The following is a 20060-nucleotide window of genomic DNA, read 5'->3' on the forward strand; positions in this document are numbered from 1 at the left end:
GCACATAGCTACCAGGGCTAGGAGCCATTGATAGCCTTCTCCTCCAGGAATTTATCCAAACCCTCTTTAAAGCCATCCAAACTGGCTTTGTGATAGTGAATATATATTAGGGATGTGCTCCGCTTCTAATTGGACCGGAGAAGCAGTAGCGGAGCGGGGGGCTTCGCCTGCCCTTAAGGCGGAGGCGAAGAGGATTGGGGGGCCGGCGGAGCGTGGCGAAGAGGATCGAGGTGAAGGCGGATCCTTCGCCTCGATCCGGAGCTCCGCCGGAAAGGTAAGTGGGGTTTACCGGGCCCTGCCGCTGTCGCTGTCGCCCATGCGGCGACAACAGCAGGGCCCGGTAACGCCCCCCACCCTCCTCTCCCTTACCTGCCTCCGTCCGCGGTCCGTCAGCGTCTCCAATTGAGCCCTTGGTTCCAGCAGGAAGTCTGGGCCGCACTTGCGGCCCAGACTTCCTGGTGGAACCACGGGCTCAATTGAAGATGGCGACGGACCACGGACGGAGGCAGGTAAGGCCCCCCTTCTCCTTACCGGGCTCTGCCGCGCAGGGCCCGGTAACCCCCCCTATGGGGGGGGACCGGAGCTCCGATCCGGATCCGGAGCTCCGAGCGGAGCGGAGTGGGCACAGGCGGAGTGGGGGCGGGGCGGAGCGGGCCGATCCGAAAATGGCGGATCTTAAAGTGAAGCGGAGTGGGGGGGTCCGTGCACACCCCTAATATATATTACTGCGATACTCAATTCTGCAGCAGATTCGAGATTCCATGCCTCTGTTGCCAAAAAAATAAAACTAAAAAGCTTACAAATAGTCACTCACCTGGTTGCCTGTGGTGAGTGGGTATCACCAACCAAACAGCGAGGGATGCTTTACAACAGTTGGGGCTCTTGTATGCCATGGATAAGATTCATGCAGATAGACTCTATATACAACCCTAACACATAGGCTTAGATGGGGCTAAGGAAGATTAGAAGTGTTAAGATGGCTGAAATGAGAGAGGAGAATAGTTGAACAGCGTGACTGAAGGACATCTCCATGGGATTTCACCATCCCTCAAATTATTTTGCAGGAATGATTCAGGCACTGGGTGGTTTCTTCTCCTACTTTGTGATCTTGGCTGAGAATGGCTTCCTTCCATCTGTTCTTGTGGGCATCCGTCTTAACTGGGATGACCGGACAGTCAATGACCTGGAGGATTCGTATGGGCAGCAGTGGGTAAGTAGAAGGAATCTATCTTTGTTATAGATTTTGTCAGGGATGCTTTAGGGTGGATTCCTGCATTGAGCTGGGGGTTGGACTCAATGGCATTGTAGGCCCCTTCCAACTCTGCTATTCTATGATTCTATATAGATACTTGCAGTGCAAGTTTGTGATTATAGTCAGTAAGGCTTCAGTCCTATTCCCACTTACCTGGGAGTAAGCCCCATTGAACTCAGTGACATGCTGAATAGACATGCACAGCATTGTGCTGTAAATTCTTTAGTTGGTAAACATCTGAACCTCAACGCATCCAGTCCTGCCTCACAGTGAAGTTGACAATTTCCTTCCTTTTCTTTATATACCATACACATTGGTACTCGCCTTAACTTCTGATATTTGGCCACTGACATTTGATCACTGACACATGTGAATCTAAGAATGGCAATGAAGGAAATATGAAGGCTGAGATTTACAATTGGTTGCACTGTGAGTGACCAATTGTAAGAGAGATAGGCTGAAGACTCCAAGACCTTGAGGCAAGAACCAGAGGGGTTCTTCTGTCACTGTTGCATACAGGGCCGGCCCTATCATGAGGCAGAGTGAGGCAGCTGTCTGAGATGGCAGATGTGGGAGGGTTGGAGGGCCATGTGGCCTGGCTGCACCCCCTACACTAGCCTGTTTCCCTCAGGAGGATGCTGTGCCATCACCAGTGTCAAAATAAAGTTCCAGCTTCTGTACATGGAATGGAGGGCGCCATCTTGCCCTTTGCCTCAGGTGGCAAAATGCTTTGGGCAGGCCCTAGTTGTATGGTGACGCAGCGTCTCCATGGCCACAGGCTCTTGAGGTCCCAGAAGCTTTGGGAGCGGTGTAGAAGTCATTAGGGGGTGGACAAATCAGTTTATGTTCACTCATAAGTCTTTTCTGTCCCATTTCCACAATAATCCAAAATTTAAGAAGAGATCTGCACGAACATTTTCATTCAGATATGTATTTAAATATAAGATGGAGAGAGAGAAAGGCAGGGCACCATATTTCTGGCTGTCCCTGGGCGCCACCTTACAGCTCCCATCCTCCTTTGCCCTCCTAGACCTACGAGCAGCGCAAAGTGGTGGAATTCACCTGCCACACGGCCTTCTTTGTCAGCATTGTGGTGGTGCAGTGGGCTGATTTGATCATCTGCAAAACCAGGAGGAATTCAGTCTTCCAGCAAGGCATGAGGTAAGGCTACTGGATTGTCTGTTTGGTTAAGGAAATAGCCGCTCTGACCTGCTGCAGCCGGAAAACGGATTATGGAAGGGAGGCCAGCAAGCTTCAAATCTCAGTGGGCACGATGTGGCCAGAGCTGAACCAGGAAGGACCGGGCTCCGAGTTTGCTTACACCAGCCTTCTCCAACCTGGTGTCCTCCAGATGTTTTGGACATCGACTCCTGTCACCAGCATGGCCATTGGTTAGAAATGCTGTGGATTGTAGTCCAAAACATCTGGAGGGCACCGGCTTGGGGAAGGCTAGCTTACACATGAGATTCAGAAGTTGTGATTTCCAGGCGGGAACCCCTGTGTTCAACGATCAAGGGATCCCTTAGGATCCCACATCCCTTTGGAGCCTATGGGCTGTTTCACACATTGTGGCAAAAAAATGGATTCTGCCATTGCGCATGACCTTGACAGGGAGGTGCATGACCAACGTATTTCCAAAGAGCTGTTTGTCTTATTCATACCTTATTTAGGTATCCTCTTTACATATTACATTTAAAGATGTAATATGTAAAAGGGCTCTGAGCACCTTGGGTCTTTCACAGGCCAACATTTCTGTTCCAAGGCACCGTGAACCTTCCGCCCATGGCAGGAATAACCCTGACCTTGTGGGCCTGATTATAGAGTCGCTTCACTGTTTATAAAACAGGCGGGTTACACTAATATTTCCCCATGACGAACCTGTAAATGTGATGGGACATTGTAAATCCCTCAAGGATATGCAATTGATGCAGCCCGGGTGATCTGTGATTGGCTGCTGTCGTTGAGGCATATTTAGGGACGTGTGTCTTTCCTTCGCCATGGGTGGGTGTTGGTATAGTTGCCAAAAATGGAGATGCCTGTGGAACCGAGGGGAGTTCTTTGAGGTAATGGGACTCACCCACACTCTCTTTTTCCCTTTAGAAACAAGATCCTTATTTTTGGTCTCTTCGAGGAGACTGCGTTGGCCGCTTTCCTATCCTATTGCCCCGGCATGGATGTGGCACTGAGAATGTATCCCCTGAAGTGAGTACAGTCAGGAGCCGGCCTCTTTTATTTATTTATTTATTATTGCATTTATATACTGCCCCATAGCCAAAGCTCTCTGGGCGTCCTCTTCAAACAAGATGGAGGATTCTTTCCATCTCTGGTGGAATCCAGAGTATTGGGCTTGATAAAAGTCAGAATATCTGCTTCTTTCACAGGGAGCCTTATCCCTCAAGTCATCCATTCGACCCGTACCCCAAACTTCTCCCAGCTCTTGTGCTTAACTTTTTTCTTTTCCTTCTCTCATCAGGCCTAGCTGGTGGTTTTGCGCCTTCCCATACAGTTTCCTCATTTTTGTGTATGATGAGATCCGTAAACTCATACTGCGCCGTAACCCAGGAGGTGAGTGGGGCATGGAGAATGTGGGTAGGCTGCAAAGTGTGCAGAAAATTGCGGAAATCATCACGGACTTTAAAATAAGGGTTATTTTAATTGATTATTTTTTATCTGTGTATTCATACGTGGAGGTTTACAGAGTCCCATAGACCAGACAGATTGCTAAGGAGTTTACCATCTAGTGCCCTTTCTCACGTGCTACCCTTTACAATTATATTGTAAACTCCTTGGGGCAAGGACCTGGCTTATTGAATAAGCACCATGCTTATTGGTGGAAATGATGATGATAAGAATAACAATACAACAACAACAGTACATTTTAAAATGTAGCCAACGGTAGTGATGCACTAGTAGAAAATGCTTCCTCTCACACAGGGCAGGGCACTCAGTTTTTGCTAGTCCCCTTTCTCATAAGATGCAATGATAGGCATCAACTTGGAGGGCTTTAAAAAGGGATTAAACAAATCCATGGAGCATCAGGCCATCAATAGCTTCTACTCACGATGGCTATTGATTACCTCCAGCACCAGAGGCGGTGTGCCTGTGAATACCAGTTGCTGGGAACACAAGCAGGAGGGTCCTTTTCCATTCATCTCTGGCTTGTGGGCTTCTCACGGGCAATTGGTTGGGCACTGTGGGAACCGAACGATAGACCTTTGGTCTGATCCAGCAGGGCTCTTCTTATGTTCTTATCTAGTGCAAGTCCTCTGGCCATACCCCATACTGTGCTGGAGGGTCCCCTCACTCTCAGAAGCAGCTTTTTGGGGTGGGGTGGGGGGTTTAGGGGGAATTAGCAAAAATTGGGCACCCTGCCTTGTGCAAGCAGGAGTGCTTTCTGCTCCTGCAAAGCCATCAATGGATGAAGCACCATCATCACCATCATTCTATGATGGTTGGGAATACAGAGAAGGAAGATGGAAGGGATTGAAGGGAGAGGAGCGTGGAGGCAGGAGATTGCACTAATGCCCACCTTCTCCATTTTTTTGTTACAGGATGGGTGGAGAAAGAAACCTACTACTGAGTCTCCTCTCTTGTCTGTTGCTGGTTGTTTCCCCTGCCGGGAGGGATGCTCCCCCCTCCAAAATTCTGCCTATCCCTCCCCTTCTGATTATGAGAGAGACCGCTGCCGGGATCATAAACTCGGCCATAGAAACAACAAATCAAGCCCCTTACCCCCCATTTCCCCAACCCGGGCGGCTGAGATGGGAAATCCATCCTGTCTCATCCTGCATGTATGTCCCAGGCTGGAGGTGGGGGAAGGGAAACCCCCACCACCACCTACGCCCCACAACCTCTGCTCTTTGCCATATTCTTCCTTTTGTTTTTAGGAGCAGCCTGGGGGATGCGGGGGCATTGTGAGAGATCAAATTAGGGAAATGGGGCAATATTTATTTACCTCTGCAAAACGCCGCCCCCCATCCGCCCTGCAACACCAGATTCCCTTTCATAGCTGGGATTGAAACCGGGGACCAGCAGCACCCCAGAACAACATGCCTCAGATGTGAGAGCCAAGCAAGTCAGGATTTGGGGGGGAGGGAGGGTTCCACCACCCCCATTATCTGGTTAGCAGTAGTCAGACTTTTGTCCCAAATAGGGGAGGTGAATCCTTTCTGCTCCTCTTCCTTAATCATCCCCCCTTCTGTGGGGAGTGTATGTGTGCGTGTGTGAACGTGTGCGTGCAAGAGAGGAGAACAAAGGTCAGCTATGGGTTAGGCCCACTGCCCAGCTCTGCTTCCCTGGCCTTTTTGATATGTGTGGGGTGGTGAGTGTTTGAGCACAAAGGGGAAACCCCCTCCCCAGCAAGAACAAAACGCACCAGGATTCCTCGTCCCTCTGCCCCCGCCCCCCCCCCCCAGCCTCCTTCTCCCTTCTCCCTTCTCCCCTTTGACTCTGGCTCCTGCTAGATGTGTAAATGAAACCCAGGGGTGTAGAGAGTCTCCTTCCGCTGCATGTAGATTTGCTCTCCTAGGACCAAGACAGCAGCTTATACTCCCACCCTCCTCCAACTGTGTGTGTGTATTGGCGGGGAGGGGGGGCTGAGTCATTGTTACCCTCCTATTCCAAAAGAAGGGGAAAGGGGGGACGTTCCTGGCTGTGTCCCCATTGGTGCTTAACACCACCCTCCCCCTTTGGTCAGCCATTTTCCTGTGTCCCTGGCCCACCACCTCGTATAGAGCAGAGGAGGCCTCAGCCATAACCCCCTCTCTCCAGGAGAAAACGTGCCCTTCCTCCTCATTCCCGGCGAGGGGGGAGAGCGGGTTCCCTGACGCCTGACTGGGTGAGGTGGCGCCACGTGTGTTTTCTCCCCACATCGACCCATTATTTTTCTTTGTGTTTGGGGAGGGGAGGGGAGGGGGGACATGAAGGGGCCAGGTTGGGGGAGGTGCATTCTGTCCTGTCCCATCTCCCCTTCCCATTTCGGGATCGTGTTGTCGTGTGAACCAACCAAAACAAGGAAAAACAAAACAAAATGGTTTAACAAATAAATAAAAAAACAAAAACAGAAGTGGAATATTTAATATGAGAGAGGTGGCAGTCTCATTTCGTCTGGGCATGCATGTGTTTATATGATGAGAAACGCTGCATGAGAAACCCATCTACCCATTTCACAGAAGGAGGTTGTAGACTGAGGGGATAAAATTGCAGGCTGTACCGATTTGGAATGGAGGTAGAAGACTGCATGTCTGTGCCTCAAATTTTTGAAGGCACCCCAATATTAAAACACAGCATAGCCCCGTGTGCATTAAACTTAACAGATCAAGACGAAAGGTTTACAGTAGGGTTGTGCTCCGCTCCGTTTCGGGTCGTAGAAGTGGGAGTGGAGCGGCCCGATTTGCCTCTGCCAATGGCGGAGCCGAATCAGGTCGGGGGAGCTGCGGATCGAGATGAAGCGGATCTCTTCACCTCGATCCGGAGCTCCGATCACAGGTAAGTGGGGGGGAGGGGGCTTACCTGGCGCCGCTGGCACCACCGCAGTCCGTGTGGTGATGGCGCCATGTAAAGAGGCAGGGGGGCTGTTTCCGCTTTGAGGCCCAGGCCTCAGTTGAAGCCGCTGCTGGACCATGACGGAGGCAGGTAAGTGGGGGGGAGGGGGCTTACCCGTCTCTGTCGCTGCAGTCCATGTGGCGACAGCGACAGAGCCAGGTAAGGGGGGAGGGGGACGTATTCACCCCCCATTTTGTCCCCCCTTCCCCACTTACCTGCCTCTGCCGTGGAGGCAAGTAAGTGGGGAAGAGGGGGCAAAATGGTGGGCAAATCTCAATCCAACCCTTCGGATCTCGCTCTGGGATTTGATCCGGAGCAGGTCGGGGGAGGGTCGGATTGGCCCGAACAGGTTCGGGCCCGATCCGAAAGTTCCGGATTAGGCCACGAAGTGGTTTGGGGGGCTGGTGCACAGCCCTAGTTTACAGTAGCCTCCCCCAGCAATATGGTAATTCACCATATGGATGACGGGGTTGTTTTTGCTTCTACAATGGCAGACACTTAAAAAAAATGTCACACATGCCTGTCATCTGAAGTGGTATAGTCCTGAATTCTTCTACACCTCTTGCATTCTTCTGCATGGTGTGTTAATTAGCTCTGAGAAGTTGACCTGCTTGTACATCTCAGGAGGGACCAATGTGGTCCACCTCAGCCACAACTTGGGGCTTAAAACTGAGACGAGAGACACAAAGGACCTGTTACGATGTGGAAAAATGCTCTTTAAGTAGCAATATTATATGCCGCTGATCTGGCCCGACTGCTTTCTTCCATCCGCACTGGTGGGTCTAAGCTGCTGGCAAAACCAAAAAGCACACTGTTGGGCATTGCACTTATTTTTAAGTTTTACTACATGACATACACAAAGAGGAATCTCTCTCTCTCTCTCTCTCTCTCTCTCTCTCTCTCTCTCTCTCTCTCTCTCTCTCTCACACACACACACACACACACACACACACACACACCACTTAGTACCACAAGATGTAGTGATGGCCACCAATTTGGATGGCTTTAAAAGGGGCTTGGATAAATTCATGGAGAAGGCTATCCATGGCTACTTGCCCTGATAGCTAAGTGCAACCTCCAGTATCCGAGGCAGTAAGCTTGTGGGCACCAGTTGCTGGGGAACGTGGGTGGAGAGGTTGCTGCTGCACCATGTCCTGCTTTGTTGGTCCCTGGTTGACCACTGTGTGAACAGAGTGCTGGACTAGATGGACCCTCGGTCTGATCCAGCATGGCACTTACGTTCTTAGAGGTAGAAACGCCACTGGCCAAAGCGTGCGAAACACCAGCAAAGCGTGCGAAAATTTTGAATTTGGCTAAAGATAGTCCAGTTTGGATTTCTTGTCCTGAGGTTAAGTGGAAGCAGTGGTTGCAGTGTGTGAGAGAGAGAGAGAGGAGGGAGAGGGAGAGGGAGGGGGAGGCACAATAGAAAAGCCTTGCCCTGGGATGCTTATACCACTCAGCCCCGCTGCCCCAGTTTTGAATCTCCAGCTCTGTGCTCACCTCCCCCATCCCCACCTCCGGTTTGGCATTGTCCGTTACCTCAGAAGATGCCGCTTGACGCAGCTAATTTAATCGGATTGCTTTTTCCATCTGGCTCCCATGGGGTGGGGAAGGTGGGAGAGGAGGTCATCGCCAAGGCAACTAAAGGATGGAGACACAGAGAGAGGATATTGCCATGGTGACGAAGCAGCCGAAGTTGCTGACAGGTGGAAAGGTGCTAAGGGAGGCGTCATCTCCCAGAAAACTAACTGAGGGGCCAGGGTGCGGTGTGTGTGTGTGTGTTTCTTTCTCCTATCTAGAGAGGGCATTCAGAACCTGTTCTCTCCCCACCCCCCACCCATTTTAGAGTCGCCAATTTTTTGCTCCTGTGCCTTTTTAACAGCTGCTGAATATGTGTGAGCTTTACATGTGAAGCTCTTCTTGCCATATATGAGCCTCGTGTGGCGCAGAGCGGTAAAGCAGCAGTTTCTGCAGCTGAAACTCTCCCCACGGCCTGAGTTCGATCCCAGCGGAAGCTGGTTTCAGGCAGCCGGCTTGGGTCAACTCAGCCTTCCATCCTCCCGAGGTCGGTAAAATGACTACCCAGTTAGCTGGGGGAAAGATAATCACGGCCGGGGAAGGCAACGGCAAACCACCCCGCTATAAGGCTTGCCAAGAAAACGTCAGTGAAAGCTGGCGTCCTTCCAAGAGTCAGTAACGACTCAGTGGTTGCATGAGAGGTTCCTTTCCTTTCCTCTTCTTGCCATGGAAATAAAGTGAGTGAGCACGAGATCTTTTGGCACGCAATGGCAGTCCTTAAAAGGCATTGGCTCAGGAGTCATTAAAAATGCTGGCGATAATCCTAATCCTCATGTCACACAACCTGATGAAAGACACACATGGAGAACACAGCTGCAAGCCCCCCAAGCTTCCGATGCACCCCGGGGGCCTTTCTCCACCGGGTATGAAGTAAAATGGAAGCCGGACTTCACTCCTAATGCCCACAAAGTGTGTCATTGACAAGAACAGGCAGCCTCCTCAGAGGGGTGGATAATGGTGCCCACGGTTGAAGGACCCAATCACACTTGATGCAAAGAACGGCAAACTCCCAGCGGTGGATGACTGGAAAGAGGAAACAGCCAAAGCAGTGAATTTTGCAGGCACGTACAGAGTCCACTCTCTCGGTGTTTGTGACTGATGCTCACAGGAGCAATTAATCACAGTACTCAATTTGGGAATTACTGGTGTTCAAAAACCAGCCTCCCGGGTTATTATGCACATCAGGTGATAATATTCTGGTGGCTTCTTTCCCTCCCAGCCCCCAACCACCCCCAACTCACAATTTGCTTTAATACTGTGGATAGAACTACAACGCTACATCCAGATTGCTCCGATGTAGGCAGACCTTAAGCAGACCTCTGATTTAAGCAGACCTTATCTCAGGCATAAGTATACTGGGGGTTCTTTAGCTGCTTCAACACTTTTTCCTGAGCAAGTGCTTGGTTTTTTTTTTTTGCTGCTGTGTGATGACGGTCAGGGATTCACCTGGTGGAGCTTTGCCCATCCCTCATCGTGAGGCCAGGGGTGAAAAAAACCCCCACTTGCTCAGTTTCAGTGTTAAAAGACACAGAAGCTGGATTGGGAAACCTACTTGAGCCAGAATGAACTGCAGACATTCTCCAGCTCAACAAAGAAACCAAGCAGATAAAGGCAGACTTGCCAAGAGGGAGGGAGTCTTACATCCAAAGGACTTGAGGTCTGGCACCGTGGCATTCATAGCCAGGTCAGGCTGTTGGGCAAGGACTGGGATTCCGCATTCGGCCACAAATCTCCCTGGATGGCCATGGCGAAGTCACTACCTCAGCCAAACCAACCACACAGACTTGTCGTAAGGATAAAATGATGGGAAGAGAACCAGATACGCCAACTTGAGCTCCTTGGAGGAAAGGCGGTATATAAACGTAACAAAGAAACATAAGGACATTTATGATTGCATTTATATCGTGCCTTTCCCCCATCTTGCAATGAACCCAAGGCGGACAACGTAGTCTTCCTCTCCATTTTATCCTCCCAACATTTTATCCTAACCAACCTACTGTGAGGTAGGTTAGGCTGAGAGTCAGTGACTTGCCTAGTGAGCTTCATGTCCAAGTGGGGACTAGAACCCAGATCTCTTGAGCCCCAGTCCAACACTCCAACCACTACACCACGCTGGCTCTCACTAACCCTAGTTTGCATCTGACCGCCCTAAGCACTTTTCCTTTGAAAACCAAAGTGCTGGCTCTCGTGCACTGAGGGCAGGATATTTGAACTGCCCAGCTGGACAAGGTCAAAGATCAATCCCAGCACTCCCCAACCTATGCCTTTTAGATGTGCTGGACTAGAACCCCATCACCAGGTTTGGGAAAGCTGGTGCATCTAGCCTTGCATCCCGTTTCCAACCATGATGACCTAGATGTTTCCAGGAACCCCACAAGCAGGGGCTGAAGGCAACAGTCCTTCTGCCCTGCATTAGCAGTAGTCTTATCTACTGCTTGTCATGTCTAGCCCTGCTCCCCCTGGGTTGGAAGAAGGTGTTTCAGGTGAACAATCAGAATCAGACTCTGAAGTAGAGGAGACGGCGTCAGAAACAGGCTAGCCTGTACCAGTGGGGTAGAAAGCTCTCACAAGCTCTTCAACAGATGCGAGTGAACCCTCTCCAGAGCTTATCTCATCAAGGGCAAACAATACACAGTCAGTGGGAAGCCAATATTCTTCTGAGGGGGAGAGCATGGAGAGGTTAGCCGATCCTAGAGTACATCACAGACTAAAATGGGTGGAGCTAAAGGAAGGCGAGAGAAAGTCAGCCCGGCTGGCATCCCATCAGAAACTGCCTCAGAACTAGTCTCTCTGAAGTTAACGAGTCTTGAGAAAGGGCTTTCTATTCTTCTAGAAAGGACAATTGTCTCGCTTATCTTGCATAGTTTTGCCTAGGGGAAAATTCCTAGAGATTAGACTCTCTTCAGGTGAGAAGAGATGTTTATTGCTTGAATAAAGCTTTGTGGATTACTTAGCAGGCCTCGTAATTGTCCCCCAAGAAGGCAGGAGGTTTTGAGAAACACAACACTGATGATGCAGGAAATCCGTTGCTAGAGCTCACTCATGAAGCAGCCATCCAGCCCCTGTTTCAAAGACATCTAACAAAAGATAGTCTACCAACTTCCAAAGCAGTCTGTTCTACCAGGTGGCTTGTACCATCTTAATGTTTACAACATTCTTGTAATTTGAACCTGTTGGTTTGGGCTCCCCACCCGCTGGAGCAACAGAAAACAAACTTGCTTCCTCATGATGTGACACAAAGAGAGTGAGCAAAAGAGTAATTTATCTCTGCTCATTTTCTACACACCATGCATAATTAAATCAATGCACATGAGACCCATGGGACATGATCCACTGAGAAGTTCCGGAGAAAGCCTGCTGAAATGAACAGAAGAACAGCATGACTTAATCTGGGAATTTATTAACTGCTGCCAGAACATTAGTCACTTGTAAATGGCGTACTGTTAAGCGTCCTAACAATTTCCAAGCAGATGAATAATGGCTGGAAAGGAGTAAAATTTACAGAACGTGTAAGGTTAAGAGAAGGCAATCAATAGTCAAGAGTGTTTTGTAAAGTTATGGCTGCTATTTGATAGTTATTGGAGAATGATACAGCATATGAATATAAACATATACAGAAGCCTAAGTCCTTGCAATACGGTTGTATATATTGTGTTAACAACTGGGGGGACGGGACATGCTAGATCTGGTTCATTTCAGAAAGGCTTGCACAAAAGAACACTACATGGTGCCATTTGGAGTCGTCGTTTCAGGTACCAAAACATCTTAGGCTAGCGATGTCCACAATCAAAGAAACCAATTTGTTTTGACCGATCGACTACATCAAAAACAACTCAAAATGTGCAGATTCGGGTTAATTTGCTGAACTTGCGGCACAGGCACAGATGGAACTTTTTCCCATCATGGACTCTGGGTGGTTTGCAGTTTCCGATAAAAACGTTCTCTATCCCCAGCAGGCAAACACAGCAGCAATGCACCGGGTCTGTGAGGTTTTATTTCTGAAAGATTGCTGCTGGTCGCTACAGAGTAAGCCAACGACCCTGGACACATGTCAATGGCAGAGTGGCTGTTTGTACATTATCAAGCGTTTCAGTTACTGTATCCTCATGTGCTACTGTGACCTCTTGGGCAGTACAAATTATACGCTCGAAGGATGCTCCACTTTTGTTTCTTTAATGTTACTGATAAAAGGAGGCTGAAGAAAAGAGGCCTGCGAGAATCCTTTGAGGGTTGATTGTTGGGGGAAGAGGGGAGAAGGAAAGCCCTGAGCACAGCGTTACAGCATGTCTCAGAGGAGAGCTAGGAATTCAGGGAAGGGAAGGTCTGCTAAGAACAGGGAGCAGCCTGAAAAGGAGGGAGGGGTGACTGAGGGTTTTAAAGGCTTGGGAGGGAGCCCCCAGAGAAGGAAATGGCACAGAGAAATTGAATGAAATAGAAGCAGTATATACAATGGATAGTGTAACAGTGACACAGGGACAAAGAAGACATGGTGACCCCCTGGAGAGAAGGAGGACAGGTGAAGGTCTCCGGGCTCTTCACACAGGCTCCATCTGCAGCTCATCGGTTTCGCCCGATTCCAGTTCATGGAAGGCCGCGTGGGAGCTGATAACTACCAAAGTGGCACCTGCAGGGGGTGAGAGAGGGAATAGGGAGACGGAAAGAAGTCCGGTTAGCCCCTTTCCTATCCACAATGATGGGGAGTCTCTCCTCTGCAGCTCTTAGGGACATCTTAGGGTTGAGGGAGGAAGAGAAAGGAGCCAAAAGAGAAGGGAGCCAAAAGAGAAAGGAGCGGTTCCCAAGTGGGATGGAATGGAAGACCAGGAAGTGCTTTAACAATGTTTCAGTTCCCATCAAGGGAGGAAGTACGGTGTGTTTGTCTTTCAACCCCACCCCACATTCTGCTGCGCAAAGGAAAAAGCATTCTGTATCACTCGCTAAGGCAAGGAGGAGGAACCTCCAGCCCTCCAGCCTAACCTGGCCCACAGAGGTTCTGTATCCAGCCAGCGAAGTCTCTTTAGGTTCCTCCAGGGGGTGGTGCTTGACCTCCAAGCTCCACCCCCTGGAGGAATCACACACCCCCCCGGAGGAATCCCTGCTGTTATGTCTGATTGGCAGTGCAGAAGGGAGAGAACTCCTTCTGAATATGTCCCACAGGAATGTAACAGCCTTGGGGTTTGCTTGTGTGAACATGCCCAAAGAACTGTGGGCTGTGTCCCAGATCTCCCAGGAACAGACAAAGAGCGTAATTATCATCCAGAAAAGGAGCAAGAAAGTTCATGCTTGACAGCTGGAAACGGGCTGTCCTACTCACTCACCCAGCACCCAGAAGACGGCTGAGCCAGCTCCCGCCAGCCAGAAGAAGGGAAAGGAGACGCCTCCAGCCAGGCCGTATTGATGGGCTGTGCTGAGCTCCCGCCCTAGAGAAAAAAAGATGGGGTGAGAAAACAGAGGCTTGGCACACAGGGCCTGTGCTGTAGCTTTGGGGGCTCTTGAGGCAAAGGGTAGAAACCTCCGTTGGCTGCATAACACGACCCCAGGCCAGAGGCCAAAGTTTTCCTTGGTCACTTGAAATAAATGCAAGCGCTCCAGCCCTCCCGTGGCCCAGAAGCCACAGACCAGGGTTGGAGCCTAGCGAGGCGTGGCTGAATAGCCAACCATCTGCCCAGTTCTTGTTGGTGCATCGCCATCTGGTGGCTACCGTGGGGAACTGCAACTTCTAATGACACAGACAAGGGAGAGGTTTGAGGAAAAGAGGTACCTAGAGCACATGGCCAAAAGATTTCATGGCGCATAAATCATTGCCATCACTCTGTGAAGATCTGGCAAACTGGTCCTTATTAGTTTTCAGTTAGAAATCAGGGACTGTCACCTGACAATGATGAGTAAAACTTATTTTTACATGCCTCCTCCTCGTCTTAACCCAGAGGAGGGTAACCAATGGACTGCGGGGGCTAGATGTGGCCCGCGGAAACTTTGGATCCAGCCTGCAGCCTTTCCACAACAGTCTTTCTTCCCTTGTGTCAGTCAAATGGGCTTTCTCTGTGCCTTGGAACCCTCTGGAGCTCTGTCCACCTACCCCACACAGCAATTTGGTTTGAAAACACATATCTTCCATTGGTGCTAAGGCCTAGGCTTTGAGCCTTTGAAGTTCACCTGCTGCTTTGGTTGTCACCGGCTCTGTATTTGATGAATCCCTGCTTTAGTTTGGCACACTTTGCTGTTGATTGGTAGATTTAACAACACAGCTCAATGTATAGATCTCTAGCAATTCAAGGTGTTGGTGGCTTTGAGCTCTTCAGCGCAGGATATTCTACATTGCTATTTTAGCTCAGAACGCAGCAGTCCGAGTTCTGATCTGTATATTTAGAAAAGGCACAAAGTACAGCCTAGTTGTGACTCTATCACCTCAGGATGAGGTGCGGAACTGCAAGATCGGATACTCCTTCCTTGTTAGCATATCAGGGTACTAACCTATTATTATTATTATTATTATTATTATTATTATTATTATTATTTGCATTTTTATACCGCCCAATAGCAGAAGCTCCTTGGGCGGTTCACAAAAACTAAAACAATTCAAAGTGTAAAACAAACAGTATAAAAACATGATATAAAATACACATTAAAACGAATTAAAACATACCATACATGATTAAAACATCCTGAAAACATCCTAAAATTTCAATGGATAGGCCTGCCGGAATAGATTAGTCTTTATTGCTTTTTTAAATTCTAAAAGACTGTCAAGTTGACGAATCTCCTCCGGCAGGCCATTCCACAGTCTGGAAGCAGCGGAAGAAAAGGTCCTCTGGGTAACAGTTATTAATCTAGTTTTTGCTAGCTGAAGTGGATTCTTCCCAGAGGACCTGAGTGTGCGGGGCGGATTGTACGGGAGAAACCTAGTCTTTTGCATTTTGTGCTAGTTTTATACATGCAAGGAATTGGGGAGGGTTATGTGGAAGGGTGGACATTCAAAATATACAGAGTGGTAAAAGTCCTACGAGGGCTATATCATGTGCGTAGCTGTCCAGGATGATTCCACAAGCTTCTTTTGGGTAGGCTTATAATCATTGCTTCACTGTTATTTAATCCCTATGGACATTATGTATCGGCATAGTCTATGTCTGTCAAACACACGCTGGGTGAATTGCAGCCTCCCTCCACTTACCAAAGACAACAAGTTGTGACTGCTGGGTCTTCAGGTAGATGATGTAACAGGCCCCGAAGAAGACAGCAAGTGCAATTAGGAGGAGTGGAGATGTGATGCTAATGGGAGAGAATCAAAACCAGGAAGTTAGATGCATCAAGAACCCACATAGAGCATGAATCCAGCCCTCCTCCCACTTCATAGTAATCTAGGCTGAAATAATAAAAAAGGTTGCTGGTTTTAGGACACCAAAATGCATAATTAAAAAATGAAAAAATGAATGGAAGACAACAATGTTTCCTAACAGCTGATGTACATGGGGATACTGCCTCTGATAATGGAGGTAGCGTAAGTCTCTGAGGAGCAGTAGCCACTGATAGCCTTTTCCGCCAGGAATTTGTCTAATCTCCTTTTAAAGCCATCCAAATTGGTGGTTATCGCTACCTATTGTGGTGGTGACTTACATAGCTTAACTATGCACTGTGTGAAGGACTTCCTTTGATCTGTCAATCTCCCACTGAACAGCTTCATGGGTTCTAGTATCACTATTAATTCTGCTCCTTTCCTGTCCTTTTTGCCCCTTGTGAACAATGCAAATATGGCTCGTGCACAGTGAATCCCCCCTCCGAATTTCCTCCACCCCTTCTCTTGCATGCTTTGATTGGCTGCCTTCATCCCCTTCCATCTCACCACTGGCAGTGACAACCTAAACGCCAGGCTGGGCCCGCCTTCATGTCACGCTGATTGTCCGAGCAGAGCTGTCTATCATCTCGCTAGCAGAGGGGCTGCCCTGCCTGTTTGGCATGGAGCGAATTAACTGCTATTAAATCTTGAGCTTTGGACTTTTTCAAAGTTACAATTTTTTCTGCACATTTACGCTGCTTATGCTTCTGTTTAAACAAAAATAATCAAGATCGGTCTGGCAGATCTCGAATAATAAGCCTTATACTACTGTATTCTTATATAAGATGAAAGAGGGAGAAAATGTCTCCCTATCCACTTTCTCAACACCATGCATAATTTTGCACACCTCTATCACATCTGCTCTCACTTGCCTTTCTCTAAACACTCACATATGTTTTAACCCCTCCTCATCGGGGAGTTGCTCCAGCCCTTTGATCATTTTAGTTGCCTGTTTCTGCACTTCTTCTAACTCTATAATTTCCATTTTTAGGTGTGGTGACTGGAATTGTACAGTTTTCCAAGTGTGGTTACACCATAGGTTTGTATAAGGGCAGTATTTTATTTTTGAATTTGCCTCCCCCCCACCCCCTCCGCAGCCGCATTCTGAGTTGACATTTTCACGCAGCTGTGTACCACAACCCCCCAAATCCCTTTCTCAGTCAATCACTACTAACTCAGATACTATCAGCACATATGTAAAGTTGGGATTCTTTGCCCCAATGTGCATCACTTTACACTTGCTTGCATTGAATCGCGTTTGCCATTTGGATGCCCGTTCTCCCAGCTTGAATGGGTTTTAGCCATTCATTAGAATTCTTCACAATCCCTTTGTTTTAACCACCCTAAATAACTGGGTGTCAACGGTAAACTTGGCCAGTTCACTGCTCATCCCTAATTCCAGATTATTTATGAACAAGTTGAAAAGAACTGGTTCCAATACTGATCCCTGTGGGACCCCACTATTTACTTCCCTCCATTGGGAGAATTTACGTTCAGGTGGATGATTGTAAACAATAGATATACCATAGATATACAGAGTACAATGAGAAATTAGGATATGTTTACTGTAGAAGATGTGTGCTGATGGGAGTAATTGCTGTACAGAGTTCGGCTAATTTTAATTTTTTATGTAATAATGTGTGATAATATGTGTTCGGCTAAACCCATTCAGGGTAGCCATGAATAAAATTTGTACTATTTATTCCTACTCTCTGTTTTCTGTTCTTTAACCAGTTACTGACCCAGAAGAGGGCCTCTCCTCTTATTCCATGACTGCTAGGTTTATTCAGGAGTCTTTGGTTAGAAACCTTATCAAAAGTCCAAGTAAACAATGTTCACCAGATCTCCCCAGCTAACTGCTCGTTCTTAGGTTTTCAATCTTGCAATCTGTTTAAAGGTTGCAGCACTACCTGGTACCAGATTCTGTTGTTTGCCTGGCTATTATGGGATGTATGAAGCCCTGTGCATGCTCCATGACATCCTCAATGCAGAGTTAGGAGGATCACTCCCCACATCCTCAAAACCAAAAACCACTTACAGGCAATAGATGATGAGTCCCAGGAAGACAAAGACGTAGTTGCTCTGGAAATATTCCACATTGCGTACAAGCCGCTTGCACAGTTCCCCGAAGTTTCGAGGTTTCCCAAAACGCCGCTGGTCAACGAAATTGGCCCAGGGCCGGATGGTGGCACGGCGTTGGTCCAGCCACTCCTTGGCAGGGCCTTGGGGTAAGAGTGCTGGGATGTTAATCCTGGAAGGGGGCAAAATCGGAAGAGCAAGGGAGCAAGTTAGGAAAGGAGCAAGTCACAAAAGCCCTCTCCACACCTTTGAAAGAACACATCCATCACCAAGCCACCAAGCCCTTTCCCTTGAGCAAAGTGGCCTCTCCTTACTTGGTGCCCAGCACAGTTCCGGCGGCCTCCATCTCAGTGGCTGGGTTGAAGAGATGTTCTGGCCCGGTTTTGCCAGCCATCACACTTCAGGCAAGATCCGGCAAGATCCAGGAGCTACAGAGAGATAGGAAAGAGAGACAGGTAGGATAGTTAAGTACAAAACAGGGGAGGCTGGGCAGGGGAGGAGACTACCATGAATGACAAAGTGCATTGTCCAATGATAGGTGGGGGAACTTCACACATTATGCAGAGGTAAAGAACGGTCTGCTGTGAAGGGTACACTTCACACGGGACTGCAGCCAATCAAGACTTCCGGACAAATGTATCTACATTTGCAAAATATAGAATTTGACATGTTCACTTTTTTACAGTTTTAGATGTCCACTTAACAGAAAAGACAAAACATAGGTCTATGCCTAGGAAGGTAATATATGAAGGGACTTTAAGAGCACGATTATCTTGTGTAGAACTCCCACAGGTGCTCAGAAATGAGACAGCTCTGGACTCAGCACCTAGCACTACCTGGGTGCTGAGCAAGAGGACCTGGAGGATACTACAGCTCTGAGCTGCCTGTAGCAAAACCCCCCTGAGATTTCCTGTGTTGACAGACACAACCCATGTGCCCACAAATAATTATTTCAGAAGTGTTACCATCCCTCTTAATATGCTATAACTAATTATTATTATATTCCATTATCCCTTGGAAAGATCAGAGCAGCTTACATGGAGTTCTCATGGGTCTCTTATCGCTTTAAAAGAGAATATTCATGGAGGAGGAAAAGTGTATCAACAGCTATTAGCAATTACAGCTGCATAGACCCTCTGAATACCATCATGGCTCTGAATACCAGTCACTGGGGAATTAACAGTGGAAGAGGGCTATTATATTAATTTCCTGCTTGTGGGCTTTCTGGGGGGCCCTGGCCCTGCTCCAAATAACAGATGATGTGGGTGGGGACACAAATACAGGAAGGCGGCCTGTTAATCTCGTGCCCTGCTAGTAAGCTTTCCCAAAACATTTGTCTGCCCCACTGTTGGAAACAGGATACTAGGCAAGATGGAGCCACCCAAGGATCTTCTTACAAGTCAAGAGGGTGAGGAGTGTAAGAGTGGAGACAAGAAATTGCCACGTACCACTGGCCCAGGGATGCCACACAGGCCACGGAGGGTGCCTTTGTTACCCAATCCTAGACCCCAGCTAAAGCCCAGAGAGCCCCGGGTGTGTCTCCCATCTCTTTAGCAGCGCTTGGCTCACTTGCTCAGGGAGGGGCTCAGTAAAAAGCCTGACAAGAGGCCCCCCTCCCTTCCTCCTTCTAGGCGGCTCCAGCCCGGAGCGGAACAAGCCCAGAAGATGCTTCCCCCCTGCATCCAGGGTTGCCCCTGGCAACAGAACCTTACTCGCTCACCTGCCTCCTTCGCAATCCGGTCCAGCTCCCCGCCGGAAGCGATTTGTCTGCGTGGCACTCGAGGGCGGGGAGGAGCAGGATGTTTACTTTCGCAGGCGCGGGGCGTGCTGGGAAATGTAGTCTTATGCGCTCGCAGCTCCCGCAGTAACTAAGGGCAGCGGAGGCTGCTGGCTCCGATTTCGGTGGGGTTGTGACAGAACCAGCCAGAACTCTAAATGAGACATCCAAGGTGTCTTGGGGACAGAGTTCAGCGCCTTTAGTAGGGTGACCCTATGAAAAGGAGGACAGGGCTCCTGTATCTTTAACAGTTGCATAGAAAAGGGAATTTCAGCAGGTGTCAGTATATATGGAGAACCTGGTGAAATTCCCTCTTCATCACAGCAGTTAAAGCTGCAGGTGCTATACTGCAGCTATACTGTGACCAGATTTAAAAGAGGGCAGGGCACATGCAGCTTTAACTGTTGTGATGAAGAGGAAATTTCACCAGGTTCTCCATATATACATATGACACCTGCTGAAATTCCCTTTGGAATACAACTGTTAAAAATACAAGAGCC

At 48.6% G+C, this 20060-nt stretch overlaps 2 protein-coding genes across 2 annotated transcripts in view; one reads left to right on the plus strand and one right to left on the minus strand.

Annotated features, from left to right (window-relative positions):
* Positions 1-5418, plus strand: part of ATP1A3 (ATPase Na+/K+ transporting subunit alpha 3) — a 32763-nt gene extending 27345 nt beyond the window's left edge. Inside the window, exons 19-23 of the mRNA XM_063140365.1 lie at positions 1065-1210; positions 2283-2413; positions 3353-3454; positions 3726-3817; positions 4804-5418. Coding sequence (XP_062996435.1) covers positions 1065-1210; positions 2283-2413; positions 3353-3454; positions 3726-3817; positions 4804-4832 — 500 coding nt within the window. The 3' untranslated portion in view covers positions 4833-5418. The remainder of the gene's footprint in view (positions 1-1064; positions 1211-2282; positions 2414-3352; positions 3455-3725; positions 3818-4803) is intronic.
* A 6880-nt stretch (positions 5419-12298) lies between these two features.
* On the minus strand, positions 12299-19578 carry RABAC1 (Rab acceptor 1). The gene is made up of 6 exons (XM_063140183.1): positions 19504-19578; positions 18098-18211; positions 17743-17955; positions 15543-15640; positions 13690-13791; positions 12299-12998 (listed from the first exon to the last, which is right to left on the minus strand). Exons 2-6 carry the CDS (start codon positions 18175-18177, stop codon positions 12910-12912), a joined length of 582 nt encoding a protein of 193 aa, XP_062996253.1. The 5' UTR covers positions 18178-18211; positions 19504-19578; the 3' UTR covers positions 12299-12909.
* Positions 19579-20060: the final 482 nt, after the last annotated feature.

The sequence above is a fragment of the Elgaria multicarinata genome, chromosome 13, assembly GCF_023053635.1.
Source record: "Elgaria multicarinata webbii isolate HBS135686 ecotype San Diego chromosome 13, rElgMul1.1.pri, whole genome shotgun sequence".
NCBI classification, from domain to species: Eukaryota; Metazoa; Chordata; class Lepidosauria; order Squamata; family Anguidae; genus Elgaria; species Elgaria multicarinata.